At 37.8% G+C, this 26,875-nt stretch overlaps 1 protein-coding gene across 1 annotated transcript; it reads right to left on the bottom strand.

The window, feature by feature from the left end:
- Positions 1–555: 555 nt before the first annotated feature.
- tulp3 (TUB like protein 3) lies at positions 556–26,125 on the bottom strand. Its single transcript, XM_077235223.1, has 12 exons — positions 25,965–26,125; positions 20,007–20,048; positions 19,150–19,201; positions 13,185–13,347; positions 10,475–10,654; positions 9,218–9,351; positions 6,116–6,307; positions 5,633–5,745; positions 4,570–4,687; positions 3,909–4,007; positions 3,652–3,823; positions 556–2,834 (listed from the first exon to the last, which is right to left on the bottom strand). Exons 1-12 carry the CDS (start codon positions 25,979–25,981, stop codon positions 2,701–2,703), a joined length of 1,416 nt encoding a protein of 471 aa, XP_077091338.1. The 5' UTR covers positions 25,982–26,125; the 3' UTR covers positions 556–2,700.
- Between the last annotated feature and the right edge of the window lie 750 nt (positions 26,126–26,875).

Raw genomic sequence — 26,875 nt, 5'->3', positions numbered from 1 at the left:
AAATGTAATTTGCACACTTTATAATATCCATCTTATGTTTGATATTTCATAACTTTCCGAAAATCCAAGATATAATTCATTTGTCGTCAGGTAAAAGTGACTCACCTCACAAAACTAAGAAAAGGCGCCATTCGACGTCACGCCAGACGTCTGCGGATGCGCGCTGCAGTGACCGTTCACTCGTAGTACGCATGCGCAATCTCAGATGAGTGAAATAAATATTGCTGACGTTTGGTTTCAATTGCACTAATTATCTTATTGTAAGATTAATAAACATGCCGCTGATTTTACAGCGTTTACCTGATTATAACGAAGGTTCATATAGACATGAAAATTAAAATTGGGTTAGATACTTTTGTATTTATCTAGAAAAGTGTTTACCAGAATAGAATGAAGGTTAACATATGTACAAATTATTTTAAAAAAATCAGGTTGAAAAGGCTAAAAATCTGTGCCAAGGAACCTCTGGTAAAATTTTGGCATTCGATTTATGGATAAATGTGTAGCAGGTTTTGTATTTCCAACCCATTTGATAAGGATAAAAAAGTAACACAGTTTTCTTTTTTCAAATATTTATGACTTTTAATTACTGTATTTCTACCAACAGTGTCATCATAAAATACAGTTTGTGCAAACAGGTTATCGTTTTAAAATGAAAACAAAAATGTTTTGCTGTTTTAATACACATATATATCAGTACACTCTTGGCTGACACACACACACACACACACACACACACACATTTGTGTGATGAATACAACAGATGATGAATATCAACACACACACATCAATCATATCAATAGGAACACACACTTAACAGGAACAAATGTGTTTGAACTTCCCTTTCTCTAGTTTCTCATGATGTAAACACAAAATCCAGGCACTATTTACACTACAGCAACATGTTAAGGCAACTTTCACAATCCATGCAGCAGCGGTATTTACCAGAAGTGTGCATTCTCAAAAGTGTGCGTCAGTTCTCAAAGGTTAACACAAGGACACGAGAGGAAAGCTGGACGACTGAGACGTGGCCAAAGAGTCCAGCGTTTATCAACATGCAATGTGTTTTCTCAGGGATTGTTGGTCAGCAAAGATTTTAAAGAGACAAATAATGAACCACATTTAAAAACAGAAGGTGTTAAAATTTTCATATTCTACCATGAATGCAAAAATACAACAACATCATCATCCGAATAAAAATGTGAATATGATGAAAACAAATATTCATGTCACCCCAATATCAAAAGGAAAAAGAGAAATGATGTTGTACCTGAAGAAAATGAAGCATATTTTTAGGAGTGCATTTTCACAACCATAATGCATCTGTAATTCCCATTTGCTGTCATACAATTTTTACTCTATTACATTATTTTTTGTTGCCGTTTAATTTTCTTCATGCAAAATATAACTTCTTTTTTTTTTTTTATCTCAGAGGTGAAATCTGACCAGAATTGGTTCTTATAGGGATAGTTTACCCTAAAATGAAAATGAAGTCATCATTTGCTCACCCTGGTGTTGTTCTAGTGCCAAATGCCCTTATTTCTTTTACGGACCTCAAAAATGTCCCGTTCTCACTCGTCTACATAACGGCAGTGAATAGCGATCAGCATCAAGATTTTAAAAAAGTATCACAGAATGGTCCCATATGACACGTGTCATTTATATCCCACGTTTTCTAAGAATATACAATAGGGTTTGGTAAAAAAAACAAATCGAAGTTAAGAGTAAATGAATCTTGATTTCTCACAACTTGTGTTTTTTTCGGAGTGAAATGCGGCGCTAATAGAGTCTCATGAACATGGACCGAGACGGACACCGTTTTAAAGTTAAGTGACGATAGTCCTTTCTGCTTATTAATAATCATTATTGTAATGTGCCCTTATGATCCATGATCTACAGTCACTGTAAATCCTCAAACGGTCGAAACATGCGAAAAAGATTGATATCTGAATGGACACATTTTATTTTGTTGTTATTGTTGTAAACTTAAAGCTATTGTTATTGATGCGAGTATCTTGTTATGCAGCTTTTACCTGTATTGCCCAAAACCAATTTCCCTTTAAGGGACAAATAAAGTAAGTAAAAGTAACGCTCAGTCGTGAGATTTTCATTTTCTTTAAATAATACATTAAATCTTGTTGTTTTTTTTACCCCCAGAACACTTACGACACGGGACTTTCCTGTGATATTTTTTAAAGCTTGATGCTGGTCGCTATTCACTGCCATTATATAGAAGAACAAGAGCAGGACATTTTTTAACATTTCTCCTTTCCTGGTCCAAAAAAGAAAGAAGGGCAAACGGCATTTTAACAACACCAGGGTGAGTAAATGACTTCGTTTTCATTTTAAAGTGAAGTCACTATAGACGTCGTTCTCAAATCCATCAGACACTTTCATAACATCACCGAAAATATCATAAAAATCTCTCCGTTGCACAATATCCCACAGTGTCTTTTCTATTGGTCCAATTAAAGCATAAATCCCATGCATCTTCTCTTCTCGTAAAAGAGAAAGCAGGTGAATAACATGATATCTCACGAATGTTATATGATTTGAAGTGTTTCATTTACAAAGCGAATAAATTTGGTCCTTGTTTCTGATCTATTTGGGTGGAGCACAAATCCTCGTCCTCGGGCGTAACGAGACGATTGTGCTTTAGTGTCCTGAGTGGAAGAGGTTCGTGTGTGTCGTGTCACAGATTCACTCGCAGGCCAGTTTGCTGTCGAAACTGGACAGGCCGATAGCAAACGCCTGCAGGGCACACATGGGGTAGTTAAAGTCCAGAGTAAAGATGTCCTCCGCCACACGGCCAAACTGCATCACGATGTAATCCGCTGAAAACACACCAACACACATTCACAAGAGCGCAGACAAACCTCGAGTGTCAAGGCCATTGCACACTGCGTCCGAAATTCGCATCCGAAATTTTCGCACGTTAAAAAATAAATACGACCTCACGTTATGTCAATCACGCTTGCACACTGCATCCGAAACCTTCGTCCGTCATAAAAAAATTCGAACTGGGTTCGGTTTTCTGCGTTTTTCGCATCCGTAGCAAGCAGTTTGAATAGTGTTTTGACAATTCAGAGCCACCGAATCACGAATACGAAAAAACGCATACGAAAATTTCGGACTCAGTGTGCAATGGCCTTTAGGCTTGACAAACCTTCCTGGAAAGTCCATTATATGAAGAGCAGGTTTATTATCGTTAACTGTTTAAGTCCCCCTGTAGTCAATCATTTTATCGCTAAACACACCTTTGATCAGCAACATGACATTTAAACGTTTTTTCCTTCATGCCTTAAAATAGCTTGAATGTAACTCGTGCCTCATTTAGTATACGCAGTTCTATGAATATGCAAATGAGCCCCGCCTCCACTCACTCACTCAGCTCAGAGATCCACTCGTTGACGATCACACGTTGATCTGATTGGTTACAAGGAAACACCAGCGATTTCAAACCGTGTTTTTGAGACTGTCTTTGGTTCACTGCAGTTTTAAGGAGAAATTACTCAGCAATGCTGTCGACTTATGAATTTACACATGGTTTGTCTTATTAAAAATGCCACACAGACATATAAACAACATTAAAAGCTTGATTTTCACCACAGGGGGACTTTAACAGATTAGTTATGGACTCATGTAACTTACGGTCATTGTCGTGGACGATCTGAAAGTTCTTGACGGACGCCTGTGTGACTCGACCGTGGAAGTTTAACACGTATGACTGAGTGTCGTCGTTCCACACCGGCGCTTTATTATGCAGCTCTATCAGATTGTCCAATGAATGATTCTGCCATTTACTCAGCAGAGACTCCTGCTCCTGAAACACACACACATTCATGCATCACTCGCAGTCTGCGCTCATAATGACCATCTGATTGACAGCTGTCAGCAGAAACACTCACACAAGGGGGCCGAACCGGGACCCGTTCGAAATTCATGTTCATGCCAGGAATGATCACAGTCATCTTCCGCGGCCCTTTGAAGCCCAGAACATTAGTCTCCTAAAACACACACACACACACACAGGGTTCATATAGATACTGTAAAATGAAATTCAAGGACTTTTCAAGCACTACTGTTTGGTTTTCAAGGACTACAATCAGAGATCGCACTTATCAAACAATATCTTCAGGATTTTTTAAGGAAACTCAAATTACAGATATAAGGTATCCAAAATACAACTTAAAACGCATGTAATAATATATTAAATACAAAGTTTATAATGGCTGTTATTGTTCAATAAATAATATTTTATATTATAATGTTGGCGATACTTCGTATCGAGAAAAGATCTGATGAGTGTTTATAAGTTTATAATTTTGCGTGAAAAGATTGTACTTGTGTTTTTCAAAAATATTAAATTATATTTAAATAAGTCAAGCACTTTTCAAGTACCTCTTTGTAAATATGGCTGTTGTTTCAAAGGTTTTCCAGGACTTAAATGTCAAAAAGTCAAATTCAAGAACTTCAAGAACAGCACACAACAATAAGAAGTGTCCAGACACAGTATGAAACATGGGAACACACACACACACACACACACACACACACACACACACTCACGTAGCAGATGGCGGCGAGCTCCTGTCGTGTGTTGGTCTCCTCCAGCAGCGCTCCGGGGCTTTTCGAAGGGTTCGTGCCGTTATCGTACACGGTAAACTTCGTCCCCATCAGATTAGACCTGCGCATACGTGAAGCTTGTATTTTTACTACAGGACTAGGATTATTGAGGACAAATGTTTCTTATTTGGGCTACACAATGTCTAACTCAGGGGTTTTCAATCTTTAAGAAGCCATGGATCATCCTCGTGCGATGGACCGCAATCTTAACGTTTTAAAGGCATGTATAAAGACCAAATTTATACTGTGATTTTTTTTTTCCCATTCACTATAGCAGTGTACTGTTAGCTGCGTTATTTACTTACGTTAATCACATTTTGAGTATTTATTTATTTATTTTAATCAGATTTTTATCATTCATTTATTTATTTTAATCTTATACACTGTAGACCGTTTTCTCTAAACTTTTCCTGTCTAAACTCAGATTTTTCATTTTTTTACGTATTTATTTTATTATTTAAGTAATTTTTAATATTTACTTTTATTTAAAATTTACCCTTTTTTTGGTCTATTTTTAGTATTTTAACTCAATTTACATTTATTTACTTATTTTAATCAATTCTTTTAATTATTTATTGAAAAAACGTTTTATTTTTTTTATTTTTACATTGTTTTTCAATGTAACATATTTTTACTTGTTTATTTAATCATTTCAATCTAATTTTTATTATTCATTTATTTTAATAAAAACAATTTTTAATTTGTATAAATATATAATAATACAAAATTCCTTAAACTTTTCCCATCTGAAATCTGATTGATTCATTTATTTAAATAAAAATATTTTATTTACTTATTATAATCCAATTTTTATAGCTTATTTATTAATCTAAATCTTGTTTTCTGCGGTAACAAATGCTGTCAAAAGATCAATTGACCAGGGAAACATCCATCAACGGATGATCCGATCGTAAGTTCACAGTGCTAAATATGACTCGACCCCTCAAACCCCGTTTGGATGATGTCACCTGAGATGTGACGAGTCAATACCAGAAACAAAAGGCACCTGAGTTTTCCTATGAAGCTCTCGCCCTCACGGGACAGATCTGTGGCGTCTACAGAGATCAGGTAGTTTGATGTCTTGCTCTTTTTCCTCTTGCGTCCAGCCAATAAAAACACCTGATGAAAGAGAGAGAGATTATAGATGTTTCCTGTTCAATAGATCTTTTGACAGCATTTGCGATCGCAGAAAATTATTTCCATTTTTAATAATAATTAGATTAATAAATAAACTATAAAAAAATGTGATTACAATAAATAAGTAAAATTTGATTAAAATAAATGAATAATAAAAATTGCATGGAAATGATTAAATGAACAAATAATAATAATATTTATTTAAAACATTTAAATGTAAAAAAATATAAAATGTATTAAAAATAAATAGGTAAATAATAAATAAAAAAATATTTAAATAATAAAATAAGTAAATAAATACAAAAATCTGAGTTTAGAGAAAAGCAGTGATAAGCGTGAGCAGAAGTGTGACCTTCTTGCCGTCCTCTCTCTCGAGGTGCATGAAGTATGTTGGGTAGAGTCCGCGGTCCATGCCCTTCTTATCCCGTGAGATGCGGCACTTGAGCGAGACTCCCCGCGGAGCCGGACGAAGCACGAACTCCTCCAGATTATCCACCTCGATGGAGGAGCCCTCAGCCGACGGAGAACACACCGGGACACACTCCTGACGGCCGGGAGAGGAAGACATTTAACACACTTCTTTTTTTCTCTCCAAATTATTTAACGCCTGAACCTCGGAACCTATTTCAAGGTTTGCGTTCTCGAGCAGCAAACACTGTTGTTGTGTGAATGAGCGGGTCGGAGCGCATTAAGGGTTTTCTGTCGTGTTAGCTAACTTAATTAGTTAGTAAGTAGTTGACTCTTAGTTAGTCTAAGTTAATAACTAATGATCTTTGCAATGGAAGTGAATCAATCAAAACTAACTTTAGCTGGACAATAACTTTATCCTAGAGCTGCTGTAAAGCCAAACGATCTCTGTTACTTTCATTTCCTTTTATCACTGTGAAGCTGCTTTGAAACTTTAGTTAAAAGCGCTGTATAAATGAAGGTGACTTGACATGAATCAGTGAGGAAAATCCATAATTTGAGTGAAAAATGCTTCAAGTTCAGGATCCTTTATTCTATACCCGTCGGTAAACTGGATTTCAGTGAACAAGTTCAGGCTGTTTCTCATACATATATAATGGAGAATACAATAGACTACACTATAAAAAACACTAACCACTGAAACATTATAATAAACCCAATACAAATCTTATTACTATTCATATAATTAATCATTACAGGGACAAAGTTGTGCTTTTTATTTGTCCCTGAGAAATTGCTCTTTTAGTCTCAGAGGAAAGTTCACAAACTCATTGAAATACCCATATCCCATAATAATAGTTTAATGGACTTCACAATGCAATGTAAAAAAAATTAAGCAAAAAATTGAGACAAAGACAAAGCAATATTGATACTATACACCTTTATTAGTGCGTTTTGTTTGTTTATTTATTTTTAATCTAATTATTAGTGTTTATATATTTTAAACACATTTTTAGTGTTTGTTTATTTTATTCTATTTTTATTACTTTTATTACATTACATTTTATTTATCTTAATCAAATATTTATTTTTTAATAAAAGTTCTATTATGTATTATTTTAATCAAATGTTCTCATGTATGTTTTTTAACCTACAGTTTTATTATTTATTTTATTTTATTTATTTTTTCATTATTTATTTATTTGAATCTAAATTATTTATTTATTTGAATCTAATTATTAGTATTTATATGTTTTAAACACATTTGTATTATTTGATTATTTTATTCTATTTTTATTACTTATTTATATAACATTTTATTTATTTTAATTAATTGTGTTTAAATAAAAGTTATTTTATGTATTTATTTTAATAAAATGTTCTCATGTTTTTTAACCTACTGTTTTATTATTTATTTATTTGTTTTCATCTATTTTTTCCCCATTTAATTAATTATTTATTTTAATCTAATTACACAGAAAAAAGTGCTCAACTAATGGTGTGTGTGTGTGTACGTGTACGTGTGTGTACGTATGTGCGTGTGTACGTGTGTGTGTACGTATGTGTGTGTGTGTACGTGTTTGTGTGTGTGTGTGTGCGTGTGTTCGTGTACGTGTGTGTGTACGTGTGTGTGTGTGTGTGTACGTGTGTGTGTGCGTGTGTGTACGTGTGTGTGCGTGTGTGTGCGTAGGCCTGTCACGATGACAAATTTTCCTGGTCGATAAATTGTCCAAGAAATTATTGCGATAAACGATAATATTGTTGTTCTGAGACCATATTCATCTAAAATAATGATAATGGCATAATAATGCAGGTACACCTTTTCAAAGATCAATAAACTTTTATTTCTAAAGACTATTTAACACTGAAAACGGAAAACATTTTAAACATCCACAATAAATAAACAAAACAACCAAAAACAATAAAAGCAATGGACTCTCAGTCTCTGTTAACAAAAAATGCACTTATAAATGTGTGACTTCTGTTCACACTGAGAATCATGCATCATGTACTGTGTGAGCATGCGTCTCATATGAGTGTGTGCACTAGTTTGTGTGTTAGTGCTCGCGTCTTATTGAGTTTGTGCGCGAGTTTGTGTGTGTGTTCGCTCGCGTCTCGTATGAGTATGTGAGTGGAGAGTTTGTGTGCGCGCCCGCGCGTCTCATATGAGTATGTGTGCGCCTGTCATATGAGTATGTGAGCGAGTGTGTGTGTTCGCGCGTGTCTCATATGAGTATGTGCGTGGAGAGTTTTTTGTGTGCGCGCATCTCGTGTGTGTGTGTGTGTGTGTGTGTGTGTAGAGTTTGCGTGTATGTTCATGAGCGACTTTAGGTGTGTCGTTGTGCATTTCATATGTATTCTTTTGAGCATTCAGCAGTATACATGTATGTTTGACTACTTAGTAAATGTGTATGCAAGTGTTTCATGTGTGCGTGAATGAAGTTTGATTTCAGCCCTAGACGGCGCCTCATATGAGGGAGAGAGAGCGCGCGCGAGAGAGAGGGACGAGCGAGAGGTAGTGCTGTGCGAATGCGCTACGGCGCTCTGCAATCAAATACGATTTTAAAAAGGTTTAGTAAAATAATATAATAATAAAAAAATTGTGTCGCCACAAATAAATGAACGTATGGGAAACCCTGCCATGTGACTGACAAGCGTCGCCTCCCCGCACAAAAGACCTTGCAACTGACAAGAGGGTTCACCGAGAGTTGTCATCCAGTCTCTTTGGTAGAGAGAGAGAGACGAGGAAACCAAACAAGCACGCAAATGGAAATTATCGCGGGCGGAAAAATTATTGAGGTCATTTTTTTTTTTATCGTGCGATTAATTGATTTATTGACTATCGCTACAGGCCTATGTGTGCGTACGTGTGTGCATGTGTGTTTGTGTGTACGTGTGTGTGTGTACGTGTGTGTACGTGTGTGTGTGTGTGTACGTGTGTGTGTGTACGTGTGTGTGTGTGTGTGTGTGCACATGTGTGTGTGTGTGTGTGTGTGTACGTACGTGTGTGCACGTGTGTGTGTGTGTGTGTGTGTGTCGCTCTCACCGTGGTGGATTTAGTGCTGGAGGCTGACGCAGGTCGCGTGTTCTCTGTGTTCGGGGAAAGCGATCGGCTTCGCTCTTCGGCTTCATCGTCATCATCCTCGCTGGCCTCATCGTAGTTCATACTGCCAGACAGTCCTGAGGGGGACAGAGTCAGTTTAAAGAGCTCGAGATGAGAAACAACCGCCGAAGATCTGCCATTTACACACAACCTCCTGAGACACACACACACACACACACACACACACTTCACCATCCTGGACTGCGAGTGTGTGTGCTATTCTTGACATTTTTAAAAATGTCCCCAGTAGAAACATGCCAGTGTTCAGTGTATATCACGGTAATGAACAAGCACAATGTCATTAAAATGGTAATTATAAAATACTGTGAATAATTCTAGTTCATTAAAAGAAAGCTGAAAATATAAATTTTAGTTGAAAAACTTTAGAAATGTTGCATTGGCATTAAACTGAAATAAGTTGAAGTTGAAGCACTAAAATGATTAACTGGAAATAAAAACTATATATTAAACAAAAAGCAATATAAAAAAATCACAAAAGCACCATTTTAATTACAAAAAAATTAACATGAAAACTAAAAATATACAAATATTAATAAAAATAAAATAAAAATTTAAATAACTCTGATTCTAGATACCTTATTATGAATTGTTTAGATAAATACTTAATTGTTTTTTTCCTCTTTAAAAAAAACGTTTTTACATAAAACATGCCTGACAATGCCTGATTCTTTATATCTGTGTTCTTTTGTATGGAACCCCTAAAGGGACATGCTTTAAAAACAGTGTATAAATATTATCAATCATTTTTTTTAATTATTGTAAAAATGTAAAAAGTTTTTTGTTTTTTTTCCATGGTTGTGTTCAATGGTAGCGCTGCGTATTTAAACACCAGCACCATGACGAGGCTTTATTTCACGCAGAGCGCTGCACGCTTGTGGTTTTCCACTGGTCGCTGAGAATTGAAAAGTGATCGACTTTTGGGTAAAACGCAGCGCTCATCACTGTCACTTTTTACCCAGCTGTCCAATCACAGTGGAGGAGGGGCGGGTCAAACACCACACTGACCAATCGACCAAATCTTCATCCAAAACAAGGGCCAGAGCAAGTACATTATGTCGACATCAGAAACAAGCTGTACACGTACTGAAAAGAGAAGCGAAAGCATTTTGATCGCCCCCTGATATCTAAGTAAGCGCGTGTGTGTGTGTGTGTGTGTGTGTGTGTGTGTGTGTGTCTTACCACGTCTCTGCAGCAGTGTGTGTATGTCAGTCTTGGGTTCCAGCAGTGTGTCGGTGTCGGCGTCGGTCTCTGGCTCCTCGGGCGGCGAGGACTGTAGTGTCTGACTGACGGACAGAACCTGGATCTTACTTCCCAGATCCGGAGCCTCGGATCCAAGCAGCGCCGCGGGCCCGTCGATGCCTGACGGACAAACACACTCATGAAATCACTCACACATACGACTGCAGGGACAGATACTAAATGCAAATCAAAGCACGAGATTTTTGCTGATCTATTTTGCAGGTGCAGAAAGAAAAGCCTGTCGTTTAATTCTCAGACTCCAAAAAACCTTCCCAGAGAGAGTGAAGGACAAACAACAGATATGAGTCCTGAGAAACAGATAAGAGAAGCAAAAGCTATTAAACAAATGACATTGAAGCAAAACAGAAGAGGGGAAGACAGGAGTGAATAAGGCCTAATTAGAAGGCCTAATGTAGATTAATCTACATTAATCCAGATTAAGTTATGTTCGTTTTGGTCTTCTGTCGCCTTCACACTGAGACAGAAAAAATGTGTCCTGGGAAAACGGAGCTTATTGAAGATATTATCTATTTAGTGGATAAATTTGTAAATACCGCTTTCCTGTCGTAGATGAGACAGAAGTCCCTCCCAATAATTAGAAATGTCCAAATTGTCTGCCTAATATTTAATATTCTTGACTCACCGGTCAAACAGTGCTCGTTAATGTCTGTATTATTGAGATGAATCAAATCAAAGAAGGCGGGGCTTATTATTCACTGAAGACAAGTGCAAATTTTAACGTTATGCTTTAGTTTTAACAGTGCGTGCGTCTTAACGCAAGCAGCTAAACTTTAAAAGTCCCCCCCGTGGCAAATCAAGTTTTTAATATTGTTTACACGTCTATGTGGTGTTTTTAATATGCTTTAAGACAATCCATGTGTAAATTCATAAGTCGACAGAATTGCTGCGTATTTTCTCCTTAAAACTGCAGTGAACCAAAGACAGTCTCAAAAACACGCTTTGAAATCGCAATATGTGATCGTCAACGAGTGGATCTCTGAGCTGTGTGTGTGTGTGAGTGAGTGGAGGCGGGGCTCATTGGCATATTCATAGAACCGCACCTACTAAATAAGGCAAGTTTGTAGAGTTATATTCAAGGATATTCATATTATATTTAAATATGTAATTTTGGTTATCATACATACAGTCGAACCAAAAATTATTCAGACACCAAATTAAATTATTTATAATTTTCTACTAATGTGTGCAGGACACTACAGTTCATTTATGTAAGTGAGGATAGCAAAATAAAGTAAACTGTGACATATTATACCCAAAATTCATACAGTGGACTACCAGAAAATGTAAAAATCTGGGAGCAATAATTCTTCAGACACTTTGAGCTGATCATGTTTTGCTGGAGTGTTTTTTCTTTAATTGCTAACGCACCTTTTTACACCACAGACTGAACAACATGAAGCATTGCTTGGTGATTGGTTGAGCTAAATTGGTATTATCTAATTGTGTAGTTAAATTTACCAGCTGACAGATATTCAACATAATTCATGTGTGAGAGTCTAACAGAAGGACGGACAAAACCAGTGAAATATCAACTGATTTAATAACTCTGAGTTCTTGTTATATTTTATTACCATTTTCTAAACTATAGCGAATAAACTGTAATAATGTGAGAAATGTTGAAGGTGTCTGAATACATTTTGGTTTGACTGTATATACATAAACATCACACGCAGAAGACAATATTCCTCCGCCCAGGCGAGCAACCACCAAGAAAAGGTGCTAACACCAATAACACCAATGCTGCAGAAAGGAGCAGCAACTGGCTGTGGTTGAGACGGAAAGATTCTAGCTGGCTGTGTACAGGCCGCCATGCAACGGTTTCGAAGAATTCTTGAAAACTTGAAGAGTCTGTTGGTTCATTTGTATAGGTTGTATAGTATTTACAGTCATTACGTTCCTGTGTATATTGCGTGAATGACGGGTGGTTGGGCAGATATTGTGTTTTGCGGTAGGTGGTTTGCCATACGGAACCGTTGCCAATTAAACTGCATATTAACGCACCAGTGGGGCTAGACAGCCTTAGTCAAACGGGTTGGCGCGTATGGTTGGGTTGCGGAGAGATTGTGAGATTGTGGTTAGGTCTCAGCAGCAAGAGGGAAGTAGAGGTCAGTAAGCTGGGCTGAGTTGAGTGGGGGACGGAGGGGGGTGACTCTGGGACGCCAGAGTCACTGTCGAGCCCTCTTGAGGTGTCGTGGGCTAGTCGGCGAAACACTGAGGACGGAAGGTGCCCACTTGAAGACCCTAGAGATGTCCCCTACCTGGCTCAATCCAGAGGGTTGTTATGGGGGGACCGCACTGTGGTTGCAGCCGTTGTGTGTACTGACGCGCAATACACTGCAGCTATTAACACCAGACAGAAGGAGATTCACATCACCATATGGAAAGAAGCGTAAATGGATGGAGAAGCATAGGTTACTGTAAAGCTACGTCTTAGTTGGTGCTTATCTTGGCGAAAGCCGAGTACAAATCCGCATGAAGTTTTAACATCTACTCTCGTGTAATGGAAATCACGATGTGTCAGTGCGCACGAGAAACTTTTTGAAAACCATTGAAAACGCTTTAGCCTCATAAAAACCACAGTGAGGAGTGTCGTATTTGAGCTCTCAAAGGTCGTGTGTGATGACCTCACCATCTAGGATGATGTCACTGCCCGTGCTGACGTTTGACTCGACGAGAAGCGCTTGTTCTTCACTGCGGCGGGGTCGTGAACGCCGAGGACGTCCCTCAGGGTTCGGCTGGACCATCAGCGGCTCCTGCCGTTTCCGTCGCTGCTTCTGCTCCAACAGCGCCCTCTGTGGACACACAAACACACCGATAAAACGCTACATTCAATCTGTTCATCATATGAAGCGATCGTGTCTCTTCAGAAAATTTGGACTAAACAACTCAATTAAATTTACGATCTTTTTATGAACTTTTCGAAGCGTCAAAGTGGAAGTTGCGTAACCTGTCAATGGAGGGACAGAATATTTTTTATCAGATTTCAATAAAATATCTTCATTCGTGTTTCAAAGATGAACGAAAGTCTTACAGGTTTGGTTCACTAGTGATATAGCGTAAGCTTCTGTTGTTGTACGTCACACACATCACACACATGACGAGCGTCGGCCAATAGTGAGCCTACATGTGACGTAGCTCTACGCTATCACACTACGCTAACTGACGCTAACTGACGCCCACAGAGAAGGAAATTAATAGATCAAATAAAGTCGTTATTTTTGTTTGTTTTTGCGCACAAAAAGTATTCTCGCCGCTTGATAAACTTAAGATTGAGCCACTGTAGTCACTTGGACTATTTTAACGATGTCTTTAATAACTTTTCAGGGAACAAGTTTCAATCCCTTAGAAGCCTATGGAGGAGTGATCCAGTTCTCAGATTTAATCACAAATATCTTAATTCGTGTTCCGAAGATGAACGAAGGTCTTACGGGGTTGAACAACATGAGGGAGAGTAATTACTGACAGAATTTACATTTTTGGGTGAACTATCCCTTTAATTAGGGGTGCGCCGATCCGATACTCAGTATCGGTATTCCTCCGATACTGCCAATTTTTTGTCGAATCGGATGTCCGATATTGTGCATATGTTGGTGGTTGGCGGTGGTGATGGCGCAGTGGATAAGACACATGCCTTTGGTGTGAGAGACCCGGGTTCGAATCCTCTGTGAGACACCAATGTGTCCCTGAGCAAGACACTTAACCCCTAGTTGCTCCAGAGGTGTGCGACCTCTGAAATATAGCAATTGTAAGTCGCTTTGGATAAAAGCGTCAGCAAAATGAATAAATGTAAATGTTATTGTTATACAACACAAAAGGCACAAAAACATTATAAAACGCATAATGTTTTCGTGCACTATATTCCAAGTTTTCTGAAGCCATTCCATACAGTTTAATGTGAGGTACAGATTTAAGTAGTTAAATTGAAGTTCATCTTGTGCTTCCCTCCGCGGCGGCTGTCAGTCATTCTCCATTCAGCGTCAAACAGCGCGTGGCGCTCAGTTACAGTCAACACAATGAAACTCTCTCCAAGATGAGTCAATGTTCCTATTATTATACTGTAGATCTGTAGATAAAGGTCTATTGACTATTGTTTTTTTTCTCTCTATTGTTCTGTTTTGCATAAAAGGACTTTATTTTGCCGGAGTTTCACATGTTACTTTCTCCCGGGTGTCTGTTAGATCACAACACTGAGTAGAGAGCGATATAGTTGTTCTTCACGTGCACAGTAACTGAAATTTCAAACTGTTAAAAGGCTCAAACTATTGAATAAATAAATTTTATTCAATCTTCCCTTTGTACTTTGACCTTTAAATGCGAAGCGCTGCGCGCTGAGACTCCATGTTGCTTCAAACACATCATTCTGCACACGGGATGCGCATAAGTGTTTCGTGCCGCTCTGAATTGGAAACCTTTCAAATTACAATACTTTTGCGCAATGGCAGTTTATTGATAGCCTTAGTTGTTCTGTCCAATCTATCATATGTTTCACTAAAAAGCTTAAAAATGTAAAATAAATGTCTTTTAATTATATAGAATATATTTTGTCCGTATATTGTTTTACAAAGTAAGGAAAATGATGATTAAGTCAAGCTTGATGTCTTTCACAAAAGAATAATTGCAGTCTCTTCCCCACAGTGAGGCATACAGATACAGTTTATTAGGTAATTCAGCACTGTTTTTTTAATTATTATTTTAGTATTGAATCGGTACTCGTTATCGGCCAATACTGAATCCCAGGTATCGCAATCGGTATCTGAGGCAAAAAAGGCGGATCGTGCCAACCCTAGCTTTAATATGATCATAAAATGTGAAAACTGTCACAAGGACGAGTAAGAAGGAGTGTTCAAAAGTTTAATCCAAAAATAATTTGAGATAAAAACATTGAGAACACAGGAAGTAAACTATAACACAGACAAGGATCAGAATGATGTTTGAAAACACAATCCTTTCTCATAAAACAAGACACTCACAGAAAGATGAAGAAGTTGACGAACGCTCGCTAGAATCATCCTGACGACAGCAGAAGTGAAGAGTGTGTGAAAGAGAGCTGGGATGAGATTAGAGCACATGCCGACAGGAAGAGAAATGAGGGCTTAGACAGAAATGAGAGTTTGAGAGAAGAAGAGTCTCAGTATAGGGCGGCACAGGAAACCACAGAAACTGTTTTACAGCAGAAAAGCTCTCAAATATAAACAATAATACTGTAGCGTCTCTCATTCAGTACTCAAGAACTACTCAAGTGAGTTTTGGGGTTTTTTTGCACTTTTTGCCTTTATCGTGATAGGACAGTATAGATTGACAGGAAGTGAGGTGGGAGAGAGAGAAGGGGACAGAGGAAGTGAGGTGGGAGAAAGAGAAGGGGACACAGGAAGTGAGGTGGGAGAGAGAGAAGGGGACACAGGAAGTGAGGTGGGAGAGAGTGAGAGAAGGGGACACAGGAAGTGAGGTGGGAGAGAGAGAGAGAAGGGGACACAGGAAGTGAGGTGGGAGAGAGAGAAGGGGACACAGGAAGTGAGGTGGGAGAGAGAGAGAGAGAGAAGGGGACACAGGAAGTGAGGTGGGAGAGAGAGAGAGAAGGGGACACAGGAAGTGAGGTGGGAGAGAGAGAAGGGGACACAGGAAGTGAGGTGGGAGAGAGAGAAGGGGACACAGGAAGTGAGGTGGGAGAGAGAGAAGGGGACACAGGAAGTGAGGTGGGAGAGAGAGAAGGGGACACAGGAAGTGAGGTGGGAGAGAGAGAGAAGGGGAAACAGGAAGTGAGGTGGGAGAGAGAGAAGGGGACACAGGAAGTGAGGTGGGAGAGAGAGAGAAGGGGACACAGGAAGTGAGGTGGGAGAGAGAGAAGGGGACACAGGAAGTGAGGTGGGAGAGAGAGAAAGAAGGGGGCACAGGAAGTGAGGTGGGAGAGAGAGAAGGGAACGCGATCGGGAAAGGTCCGTGAGCTGGGACTCGAACTCGGGTCGCCTGAAGCGCAACGGCGCTGACACTGAAGTGAGTTTTTATGCGCTTTGACGTGTTATTCTATTTTATTGTTTTGACATGTTACCTTGTTTGGATGCATGTTTGTGTTTTATTGTGTGTGTGTTTTTTGTTTTTATTTGTGTTTTTGTTTCAATGTAAATGTGTATTATTGTGTATTGGCGTGTCGTGTTTTGTGTATTATGTTTTATTTATGTTGTTTTATATAACGCGTGTGGAATCACGGAATTCAGTCATAAAAACGGAATTTACTGTATAACGCGGAATTTGTCAAATTCTTGATGAATAAATAAAAAGCAGGTCAGTAAATTTAAATCAAATCGCGATATTACGGTGGCCGAGAGGTGCAAAACAAATCACAATTATAAAAACAAAATAACAATTCAGAAAACACAACGACATTTCAGAAAACACAATAACAATTCCGAAAACACAATAACAATTCAGAAAACACAATAACAATTCAGAAAACACAACGACATTTCAGAAAACACAATAACAATTCCGAAAACACAATAACAATTCAGAAAACACAATAACAATTCAGAAAACACAACGACATTTCAGAAAACACGATAACAATTCAGAAAACACAATAACAATTCAGAAAACACAACGACATTTCATAGAAAACGGAAAAGGTAGGTACATTTTGAGAATGGCAAACTTGTCGCTGATTGGACGAGACACCTGTCAATCAAGCTTTACAGGAAGTAAGAAATGTAAACATTACTTTGAAGAAGGACATTCATATGCCGTGATTGTGGACATGCTGGCGACATACCACGACATTAAAATGAGCTTGTGCTCAAATGGCTTAAGTTTATCCCACCCATCAACATGCCAAAGATAATTCGGTCCCATGGAGTGATATGCAGACATCCCAAGTCTCCCGGAAGTTCCCCGCATATTGATAGCGGCTCCCTGATGCCCGCAAATTAGTTAAAAACTCGGAGCTCTAGAGAATCTAGAGCTTGCGAGCTCCAAACCGTGTAGCAAACGGCAGAGAGGTAGAGACAGAGAGCAAGAGACCTTGCGTGTGTGTGCGCCTCACGAAGCGCATGTAAATATTTTTTAGTAATCTTGTAAATAGTTTTAATATCGGGGTATGTCGCCAGCATGTCCACAATCACGACACATGAATGTCCTTCTTCAAAGTAATGGTTAATGTGTTCCATTTTCGCATTTAGCAAAACAAAGTTGATCACAAATTTCTTACTTCCTGTAAAGCTTGATTGACAGGTGTCTCGTCCAATCAGCGACAAGTTTGCCATTCTCAAAATGTACCTACCTTTTCCGTTTACTTTGAAATGTCGTTGTGTTTTCTGAATTGTTATTGTGTTTTCTGAATCGTTATTGTGTTTTCTGAATTGTTATTGTGTTTTCTGAATTGTTATTTTGTTTTCTGAATTGTCGTTGTGTTTTCTGAATTGTTATTTTGTTCTGAATTGTGATTTGTTTTGCACCTCTCGGCCACCGTACGATATAGATTAGTGTCTGTGAATATTAAACAGCAAAAAAGACTGTTTAAATACAAATCCTGCATGTTCTGCATGTCTCTGTGTGAATGAATGGTACAGACACACACACACACACACACACACACACACACACACTGAAACTCGCAGTGTTTTCAGACTCTGCCATCTCAGTATATGAGGACATGAATGCATGAATTTTATCTCCAGAGTCACTTCATTAGCATTTTACCATTTCATTTGAGAAAATCTATGGTCATATCACACAGACAGAAACTCAGGTATTCACGGCATCCCGTCAAAATAAAAGTTTGGTTTAACGAAGAAATTGTGACAGAAATATATTACTGTTGTACAATAATCTAGCTACCATTTCAATAATAATACAAACACTAATAACAATAAAAAATTACTATTAAAACTTAATTTTTTAAGGAATAATACATTTTTCTTCAATGTTTTAATTGTAACAGTAAAGCTCTGTTGTGCAGCACTTTGTTTGACAAAACAAGTTTGTTAAAATGTTGTATGATTAAAAGATAAATTAAATTAATGTTTTATGCATTCTTGTGTTTACCAGAAAAATTCAAATACACAACACAGAATTTCTGAAAAAACAAATACAAAAACAAACGTAATAAATGTTGTTGTTTTTATTAATTTAACTAATTATACATGCTTGTTGTTCATTTAAATGTAATTAAACCATCAAAAAGGAAAAAACTGAATTCAGAAACGGAAAAAAATGAATTTGGAAAAAAATAAAACGGAATTTAGGCAAAAATAAACCAGATTTCATAGTACCCTATTTAATGTGTTTTGAGACATTATTATGTATTATTGTGTTTTGACGCATGTTATTGTGTATTAGTGTGTTTTTGTGTGTTACTGCGTATTTTTTTTTTTATTGTTTGTTTTTTTGTGCGTTTTATTATGTTTTTATGTTTTATTGTGTTTTGACGCATGTTATTGTGTATTATTGTGTTCTGGCATGTGTAATTGTGTATTATTGTGCTTTGATGTGTGGTAAAATGTGTTTTGACACACATTATTGTGTATTATTGTGTTTTTATAATGCAAAGCATTTGTGTTTTGAAGTGTGTGTTGTTGTTTTAATTGTGTGTAAATGTGTCTCACCTGTTTCTCCAGTTTCTGCTGTCTGAGGTTCAGACTGTCGTCCTCCAGCGTACTGAAACACAATAAAACAACATTGTGAACCCATTTAAAACACACCTATATCATTTCATATACACACTTGTATCCTCTCATTCAGTAAATAAGCTCATTATATAATCATATAATCACCAAAGGCAGAATCTAATGCTAAAATACACAATTTGACATGTTGAATGATGGCTATGAGCATCCAGACTAAAACTTGAGTGTGAGTGTTGGCATCATTCGTGTATCAGTCATTGTGTTGCTAGGCAACCGAGAGACACCCAAAAGAAAGAAAATCAATTTCTCACAAACATCCTCACATCTAAAAATATACACACACCCACACAGACACGCTAGAGACTAGAGAAACATTTCAAACCTGTGTTAAAAAGAAATATGAAACCAGTATTTTTGTATATATAAAAAAGAAAATAATTTGAGTTATAATTTTGTGTAAAATAATTTATTTGTGGTGGAATTAATTGTGAAATCAACAAAATATGCTTAATTTATTTATTCTTTAGAAATTGCTATTGCAGCACTTAGAGATCTATCCGCATTAGATATAGATCCGGTCACTAAAGACCCGAATATGTAATAATGTTTGGCGAAATATTCATGAATTTAAGGGTTAACTGTGTGAGGAAAGCAGCCACATAGCACCGACTTAGCGACCACCCATTACACCTTAGCAACTGCATAGCAACATGCTTAAACTAATCAGAACACTGCAGAAACTGCACTGTGAAATGCACTGCCAACTTCCTACAACAGAACACACTACCAGGACCATTAGTAAAAAGTAGTGTGTGATTATTGTGTGTGTGTTGTACCTGGTCGTGGCGGTGGACGCGAAGCTGGAGGAACTGGAGGGTCTTTGTATCCATGACGAACACAGACATTCAGAGGAGAGAAACACAAGACAAAGAAGAAAGAGTCCATGAGGATCGGTGATGAAGATGAGCAGTCTGAACACACACCGGAATGAATGTTTCATGCTTACGGTGTGACAGAGCTAAGAAGACACACGTGTAACCATGGTTACCACCATCAACATGACAACTTGTGGTGACACACACATTTCTAACAGATGCTCGCTAGTACAGGAGAAAGAAAGAAAGAAAGGAAGAAAGAACAGATGCTCGCTAGAGCAGTAGAAAGAAAGAAAGAAAGAAAGAAAGAAAGGTCAGATGAAGTGTTGTGTTTGAATAATGAGTGGAAACTTCAGCTCTCAGTGGATCTGAAGATCTCAGAGGAGCAGAAACATTATCAACAAAACCCAGACCATGATCTCCATCCATTCATCCCTCCATCCATCTATCTATATCATCCATCCATATATCTATCTATCTCATCCATCCATTTATCTATCTATCCATCCGTCTATCATCCATCCATCCATGCATCCATCTGTTTGTCCATCTATCTGGACCAAATATTATATTTTATGAATCAATCACTGCAAAAGTTCCCCTCAGTGTTTATGGTGGCTAATCGACCCTGCATCTGTTCATCCATCGACTGTTACTCAATTCTTCATTATAAAATAAATATTTTGCGTCATTCAGGAAACTAAACACATCTTAATGACTGCAAACACACCTCACACACACACAACAGAGCGACTGTCCTCATGTGAATCCAGAGCACACACACCTCAATTAAACACACACACAGAGAAACTTGCCCGTGTCCTTCAAACTGTAAACCTCCATTCCGTCTTATGTGTGTGTGTGTGTGTGTGTGTACCTGTACGACCAGTGGCTGTAAGCGGGCTGAGAAGAGCTTTTCACCGTCTCCATGTTGAGTGTGTGTGTGTGAGTGTGTGTGTGTGTGTACCTGTACGACCAGCGGCTGTAAGCGGGCTGAGAAGAGCTTTTCACCGTCTCCATGTTGAGTGTGTGTGTGTGAGTGTGTGTGTGTGTACCTGTACGACCAGTGGCTGTAAGCGGGCTGAGAAGAGCTTTTCACCGTCTCCATGTTGAGTGTGTGTGTGTGAGTGTGTGTGTGTGTACCTGTACGACCAGCGGCTGTAAGCGGGCTGAGAAGAGGTCTTCACCGTCTCCATGTTGAGTGTGTGTGTGTGTGAGTGTGTGTGTGTGTGTACCTGTACGACCAGCGGCTGTAAGCGGGCTGAGAAGAGCTTTTCACCGTCTCCATGTTGAGTGTGTGTGTGTGTGTGTGTACCTGTACGACCAGTGGCTGTAAGCGGGCTGAGAAGAGCTTTTCACCGTCTCCATGTTGAGTGTGTGTGTGTGTACCTGTACGACCAGCGGCTGTAAGCGGGCTGAGAAGAGCTTTTCACCGTCTCCATGTTGAGTGTGTGTGTGTGTGAGTGTGTGAGTGTGTGTACCTGTACGACCAGTGGCTGTAAGCGGGCTGAGAAGAGCTTTTCACCGTCTCCATGTTGAGTGTGTGTGTGTGTGTGAGTGTGTGTGTGTGTACCTGTACGACCAGCGGCTGTAAGCGGGCTGAGAAGAGCTCTTCACCGTCTCCATGTCGAGTCTGTGTGTGTGTGTCTGTGTTTCGCGGCCTCTACCTCATGCAGGTCATGTGGGAACACACACACACGCATGAGGGCCACAGGTGAGCCCTCTGGGATGATGCTGGTTACTATGGCAACAACACCCCACAGACGCCCTTTGAGAAGATGTTTCGGAGCGTTTGGTGTGCGGGAGGAACCGAGAGGCCAGTGATGTGTGAAACCTTCACCATGTGAAAGCCACCGGTTTAAAACTACACTACACACACGACTGCACGAGTGCACGTGTGTTATTAATGCATGTTTCACAGCAAACAGGAAATGTTCTCCCAAAGTTATGAAATGTTCTTCCAGTATCGTTAATAGAACGTTCGTTCAAAGTTATCTGGTCTTTTATAATGTTCTCAAAGCACAAAATATTATTTATACATCATTCATGGAACTGTTTGGAACTGATTTCGTCTTAGTTCCGTTTCGGAATGTTCAGAGAACATTTAAAAGTAACATTTCCATAATGCTAGCAAAATTATAAAATGGAATGTTTTTTTTGTTTCTACAATTTATAATATTGACATTTTGAACGTTTAGAAATAAAATTTTCGTAACTTATTGGGAATTTTTACAAAAAATTCTTCGAATATTTCTATTAGCTGGGAAGTGGGATGGCGACCATTATTCCTAAAAAGCATTTTTGTCTGTTTGTAAAACGTTTTTCTTGTTTATACGAATGTTAAGGACACATTCCATTTTGTTTTGCAAACATTATAGGAACATTACTTTTAAATGTTCTCGGAGTGTTCTGAAACAAGTCGTAACATTTAAAAAATGTTAGACAAACGTTCAACAACAATGTTTAAGAAAAACATTATTTAAGCCCAGATAAGTTTGAAAGAAGGTTTGTTTATAACTTTGAGAGAACATTGGGTTCCTCCTTGTTTATCTCAGTGTGACCGGAATTGTAATGTGAATGTGTTCATGTAAACAAGATGTTGCAGCTTAATGGTCTTTTTGAACTAAGAAGGAAGTTTTGAGGAAGTTCTGAAAGAAAAGTTCAGTCTTTTAACACTATGAACCCTTTGAATAGGTCGGAAAAACACGCCCAGAACCCAGGCTTGTTGAGTAAATCATTTTTGATTTCATAGCAACCGCCTGCTATGTAAATTATTATAAATGTAAACCCAAACCGCAATCATCTCATCAGTAGCGTTTCGTTTTCCTCTCACGGCTCTGATAATGATGCCAATCTCAGGCTGTACTTCTTCCACATTCATCTAATGGCCACCGAAACAGACCATAATTGCACAATAATGACTCTCAGATACATTCATCAGGTCTGTGAGTGGATGGACTATTTTCTGGTTTTGTGAATAAACTCCTTGAAAACACACACTCCGATATGTGAATCCAGGCCAGCTGCGTTCATAAAGAAGATCTGGGAGACACATATGCAAACACACCCACCCACACACACACACACACACAAATATGCATGCAAATACAGAACAAACCTAATGCATTATGTGTTTGAGCTGTTGCTTTTAATAAACCACAAGAGATCACGATTCTCCCACGATTCTGAATAGACAACTAAACTAAATAACATGTAATTTACTAGAGGTTCTGACAAAATGTCAATTGCTGAAGAATATATAAAAAATATTGTTAATCATTTTATTTTTTTATCAGTTTGAATGAATGATTCAATGACTCACTCATAAACAATAATAATAATAATTCATTACGTTTATATAGTGCTTTTCTCTGCACTCAAAGCGCTTTACATAAAGACTTCACTTGTGTCATTACTGGATGAATCAAATCTCTTGAATGAATGATTCAATGACTCACTCATAAAGACTTTGCTTGTTTCATTACTGGATGAATCAAATCTCTTGAATGAATGATTCAATGACTCACTCATAAAGACTTTGCTTGTTTCATTACTGGATGAATCAAATCTCTTGAATGAATGGTTCAATGACTCACTCATAAAGACTTTGTTTGTTTCATTACTGGATGAATCAGCGTTTTTGAACGAATCTCTTGAACGAATGATTCAATGAAAATTACATTTTTAACAGTCACTCGTCACTTCTACTGGTCTAACGATGTAATCGATACAGGTGATTTATTCTCTTTTGATCGCTGTTCATTCTGAACTATAAACTTTTATCCCAGCACTTCTGTGATAATGTGAACTATTATAAGACGGAAATAATGATGATGTGTTGTTGAAAAAAGACTATTAGTGAAGCTGTTTCATGACAATAATCGTACTTGTCAAAGGTTTAATAGATATAGAGCTGAATCACTGTCATTTAGAAACAATATTGCATGGGTGTTTGAATCGGGATCACATCTTTTAACAACGGTTAAATCGTAATCCTGCAGCTCTACTAGAAAGCAGTCCATCCAATCCGAGTCCGGGAGACCTTGAAGAAAACGTACAGACTAAATCAGGAGCCGAACACACAGCGGAAGCCAAAGTGGCATTATCAGAGATGTAACTCTAAGAAAACTACATCAGCTGTTCTCAGAAGAAGGCTGTATGTTAAACAAAAGCTTCAGATAAATCCAAACCACTTCCTGTGCTTGTGCATTAAGCGAAACCTCACCGAATTCCAGCCCGCGGCATCATGGGAAAGGAAGGAGTGTGGTTCTGATAGATGAAGCTGGTTGTGTTTGGAGGACAAAACATACACAAAGAAACTGAGAGCAGATGTTGAAAGTGATCTTAGTCGTGTCAACACATTCGACTCAGGACAGAGATTTTCATCCTCACTCTTTCAGAAGAGATTCATCCACAACACTGATTATAATGAGAGACTGTCTAATTAATACTTTCCTTCATATGACCAGTGTAAACGACAGAACAGTAACGAACAGAAGAACTCGAGAGTTTGTCCAATAGAATGGAATTAATTCACAATTCTAAAAATAAATAAGTATCAATATATAAACAGATTTTAAAATTAGGGCTGTCAAATCAATAAATCGAGATTAATCGCATCTAACATAAAGGTTTGTGTTTATATATGTGTGTGTGTGTGTGTATATATATATATTTTATAGTTTATATACACACACATATAATATATAAATACAGAGTATATATATATAAAAAATATATACACACATACACATATTGTATATAAACACAAACGTTTATGTTAGATGTGATTAATTACGATTGATCGATTTGACAGCACTATTTAAAATATTAATAAAATATTAAATTAAAGAAATTAAATAAAATATTGTGTAGATTTATTAGAGAAAGTAATTACAGCTCATGGAAACATATTCAACTATATGAAAACATTTCTATATAGGTGAATCGGTCAATTCACCTAAAAATCAAATGGAAAAACCTATATATCGAATAAAAGAAAATCAAGCCTACTTCAGTAATGTGATATTATTTTCATAACAATTAAGCGATTTTCACCCTCAAATTCTGGTTATTTTGTATTATGGTGTCATATTTTGGACACAGTGTTTTTTTATTTATTTAAATCAGTGCAAATGCAAGTAAGCGCAACAAATAACATTACATACTTTGCCATTAAAATAACAAATTATTATTTTGGCATTACAGTAATTAGAAGGAGGTTAATTGTCTTCAAAATAATGTTACAATGTCAAAAAACTTAATGATGGGACTATAAGAATTTTTTTTAAATGTAAAAAGTCCAGCTCCAGCTATATTATGATTTCATTTCAATATAGTAATGACGTACATATTACATCACATGACTGTATCAGAAACGTGAAACCACTGGATATTTGTAACGGTCGGTGACGCATCGAGCGACAAATGAATTATGTCCATTCAATCACTGTGAGATTGATCAAATTCAAAAATATAAATTAATCAACGTTTCCTGTGATTTACATACGAGTAACTGAACATCATTTTTCAGACTAATTTAAGACTGTAATGTTCATCTGTATTCCCTGCTATCATCATCCAGCTAACTTAACTGCTTCCCAACCGTTAACGTTACACCCCTGGCCGCGTTCATTCACACTCTCCTGCTTTATTCTCCTTCTCTTCTGTTCATAATCCAGCAGTTTAATTCAGATTTTTGTGTGTGTTTTGCTCAAAATCCGTGTGTGTTGTTGTGTGTTTTTAGCTTGATGGCTGATGTTACAGCTCGCGTTCGAAACAGCAACAGGATCCCACCGACAAAAAACACACCAAAGTTACGAAAGACACGATTAATCACACATGCACCCGCACACCGCGGGCCCAAAACGGACGTCACTTTTGGATAATTTCTAAGAAATGTTTCCATCGGTGTCTTACCTGCTGTAGTAACTCATGTTTATCCGCCGTTGCTATGGATTCCTCCGCAACTGTCGCGTCGCGTCCCTGTGCGGCGTGTGCGCAAAACCCGCAGCGGCCGCGACGAGCACGCGCCTGCGCATGCGCACATGGTTACGATTCCTCCGGTTACTATCGTCCTCATCCTCAAGGGGGCGCGTGATTGCTCAGAATATCCAATCACAACTTAGCACGGTTATTGTTTTATTGGAGATATTTCTACACTAAAAAATAAAAATGTTCCAATCTATACATTAAAATGCGAGATAGCCTATCTCACATCCGTATATGAATCTCTATAAACTCAATAAACATCACAAACGACTGTGATTGTTAACAGTGGTGCTGTCACGTGGAATGCGTTACATTTTTCAGCGATTTTCAAGATGGTCCCATCACAGTACTTGTGATGAATCCGCAAACCAATTTACACTTAAATAGATCGTTCAAATCCACAAAGACCTATTTTATAATGCTAGCGTAATTCCAATTTTACATTCATACATGAATTTTAATGACAGCTGCCTTGGCTGGTCTTAAAGGGATAGTTCAACCAAAATTGAATATTATTTCATTAATTAGGCTACCCACATGTCGTTCCAAAGACCATTAGGATCTTTTTGATGACATAATTGAGGGGTTTAGTCCAAATTTTCTGAAGAGACACGATCGCTAATATGATGAACAGAGTGAATTTAGGCTTTTATTCATAAACATTCAACTCAATTCACACATCAGTTGTGGTAAACGGAAGCTCAAGCATGTTCACTTGACACTAGACTAATGAGGTTCATGCGTTATGCAGCATCAAAAGTGATCGATTGTCTTCAGAAAATTTGGACTAAACTGCTCAATTTATATGGATTATTATATTACGATCTCTTTGAACTTTT

Source organism: Siphateles boraxobius, unplaced genomic scaffold (genome assembly GCF_051911475.1).
Source record: "Siphateles boraxobius isolate OS27281-9 unplaced genomic scaffold, OSU_SipBor_1 19, whole genome shotgun sequence".
NCBI lineage: Eukaryota > Metazoa > Chordata > Actinopteri > Cypriniformes > Leuciscidae > Siphateles > Siphateles boraxobius.
The sequence above is the reverse complement of the archived record's forward strand: the minus strand, read 5'-3'. Positions and strand labels throughout refer to the sequence as shown.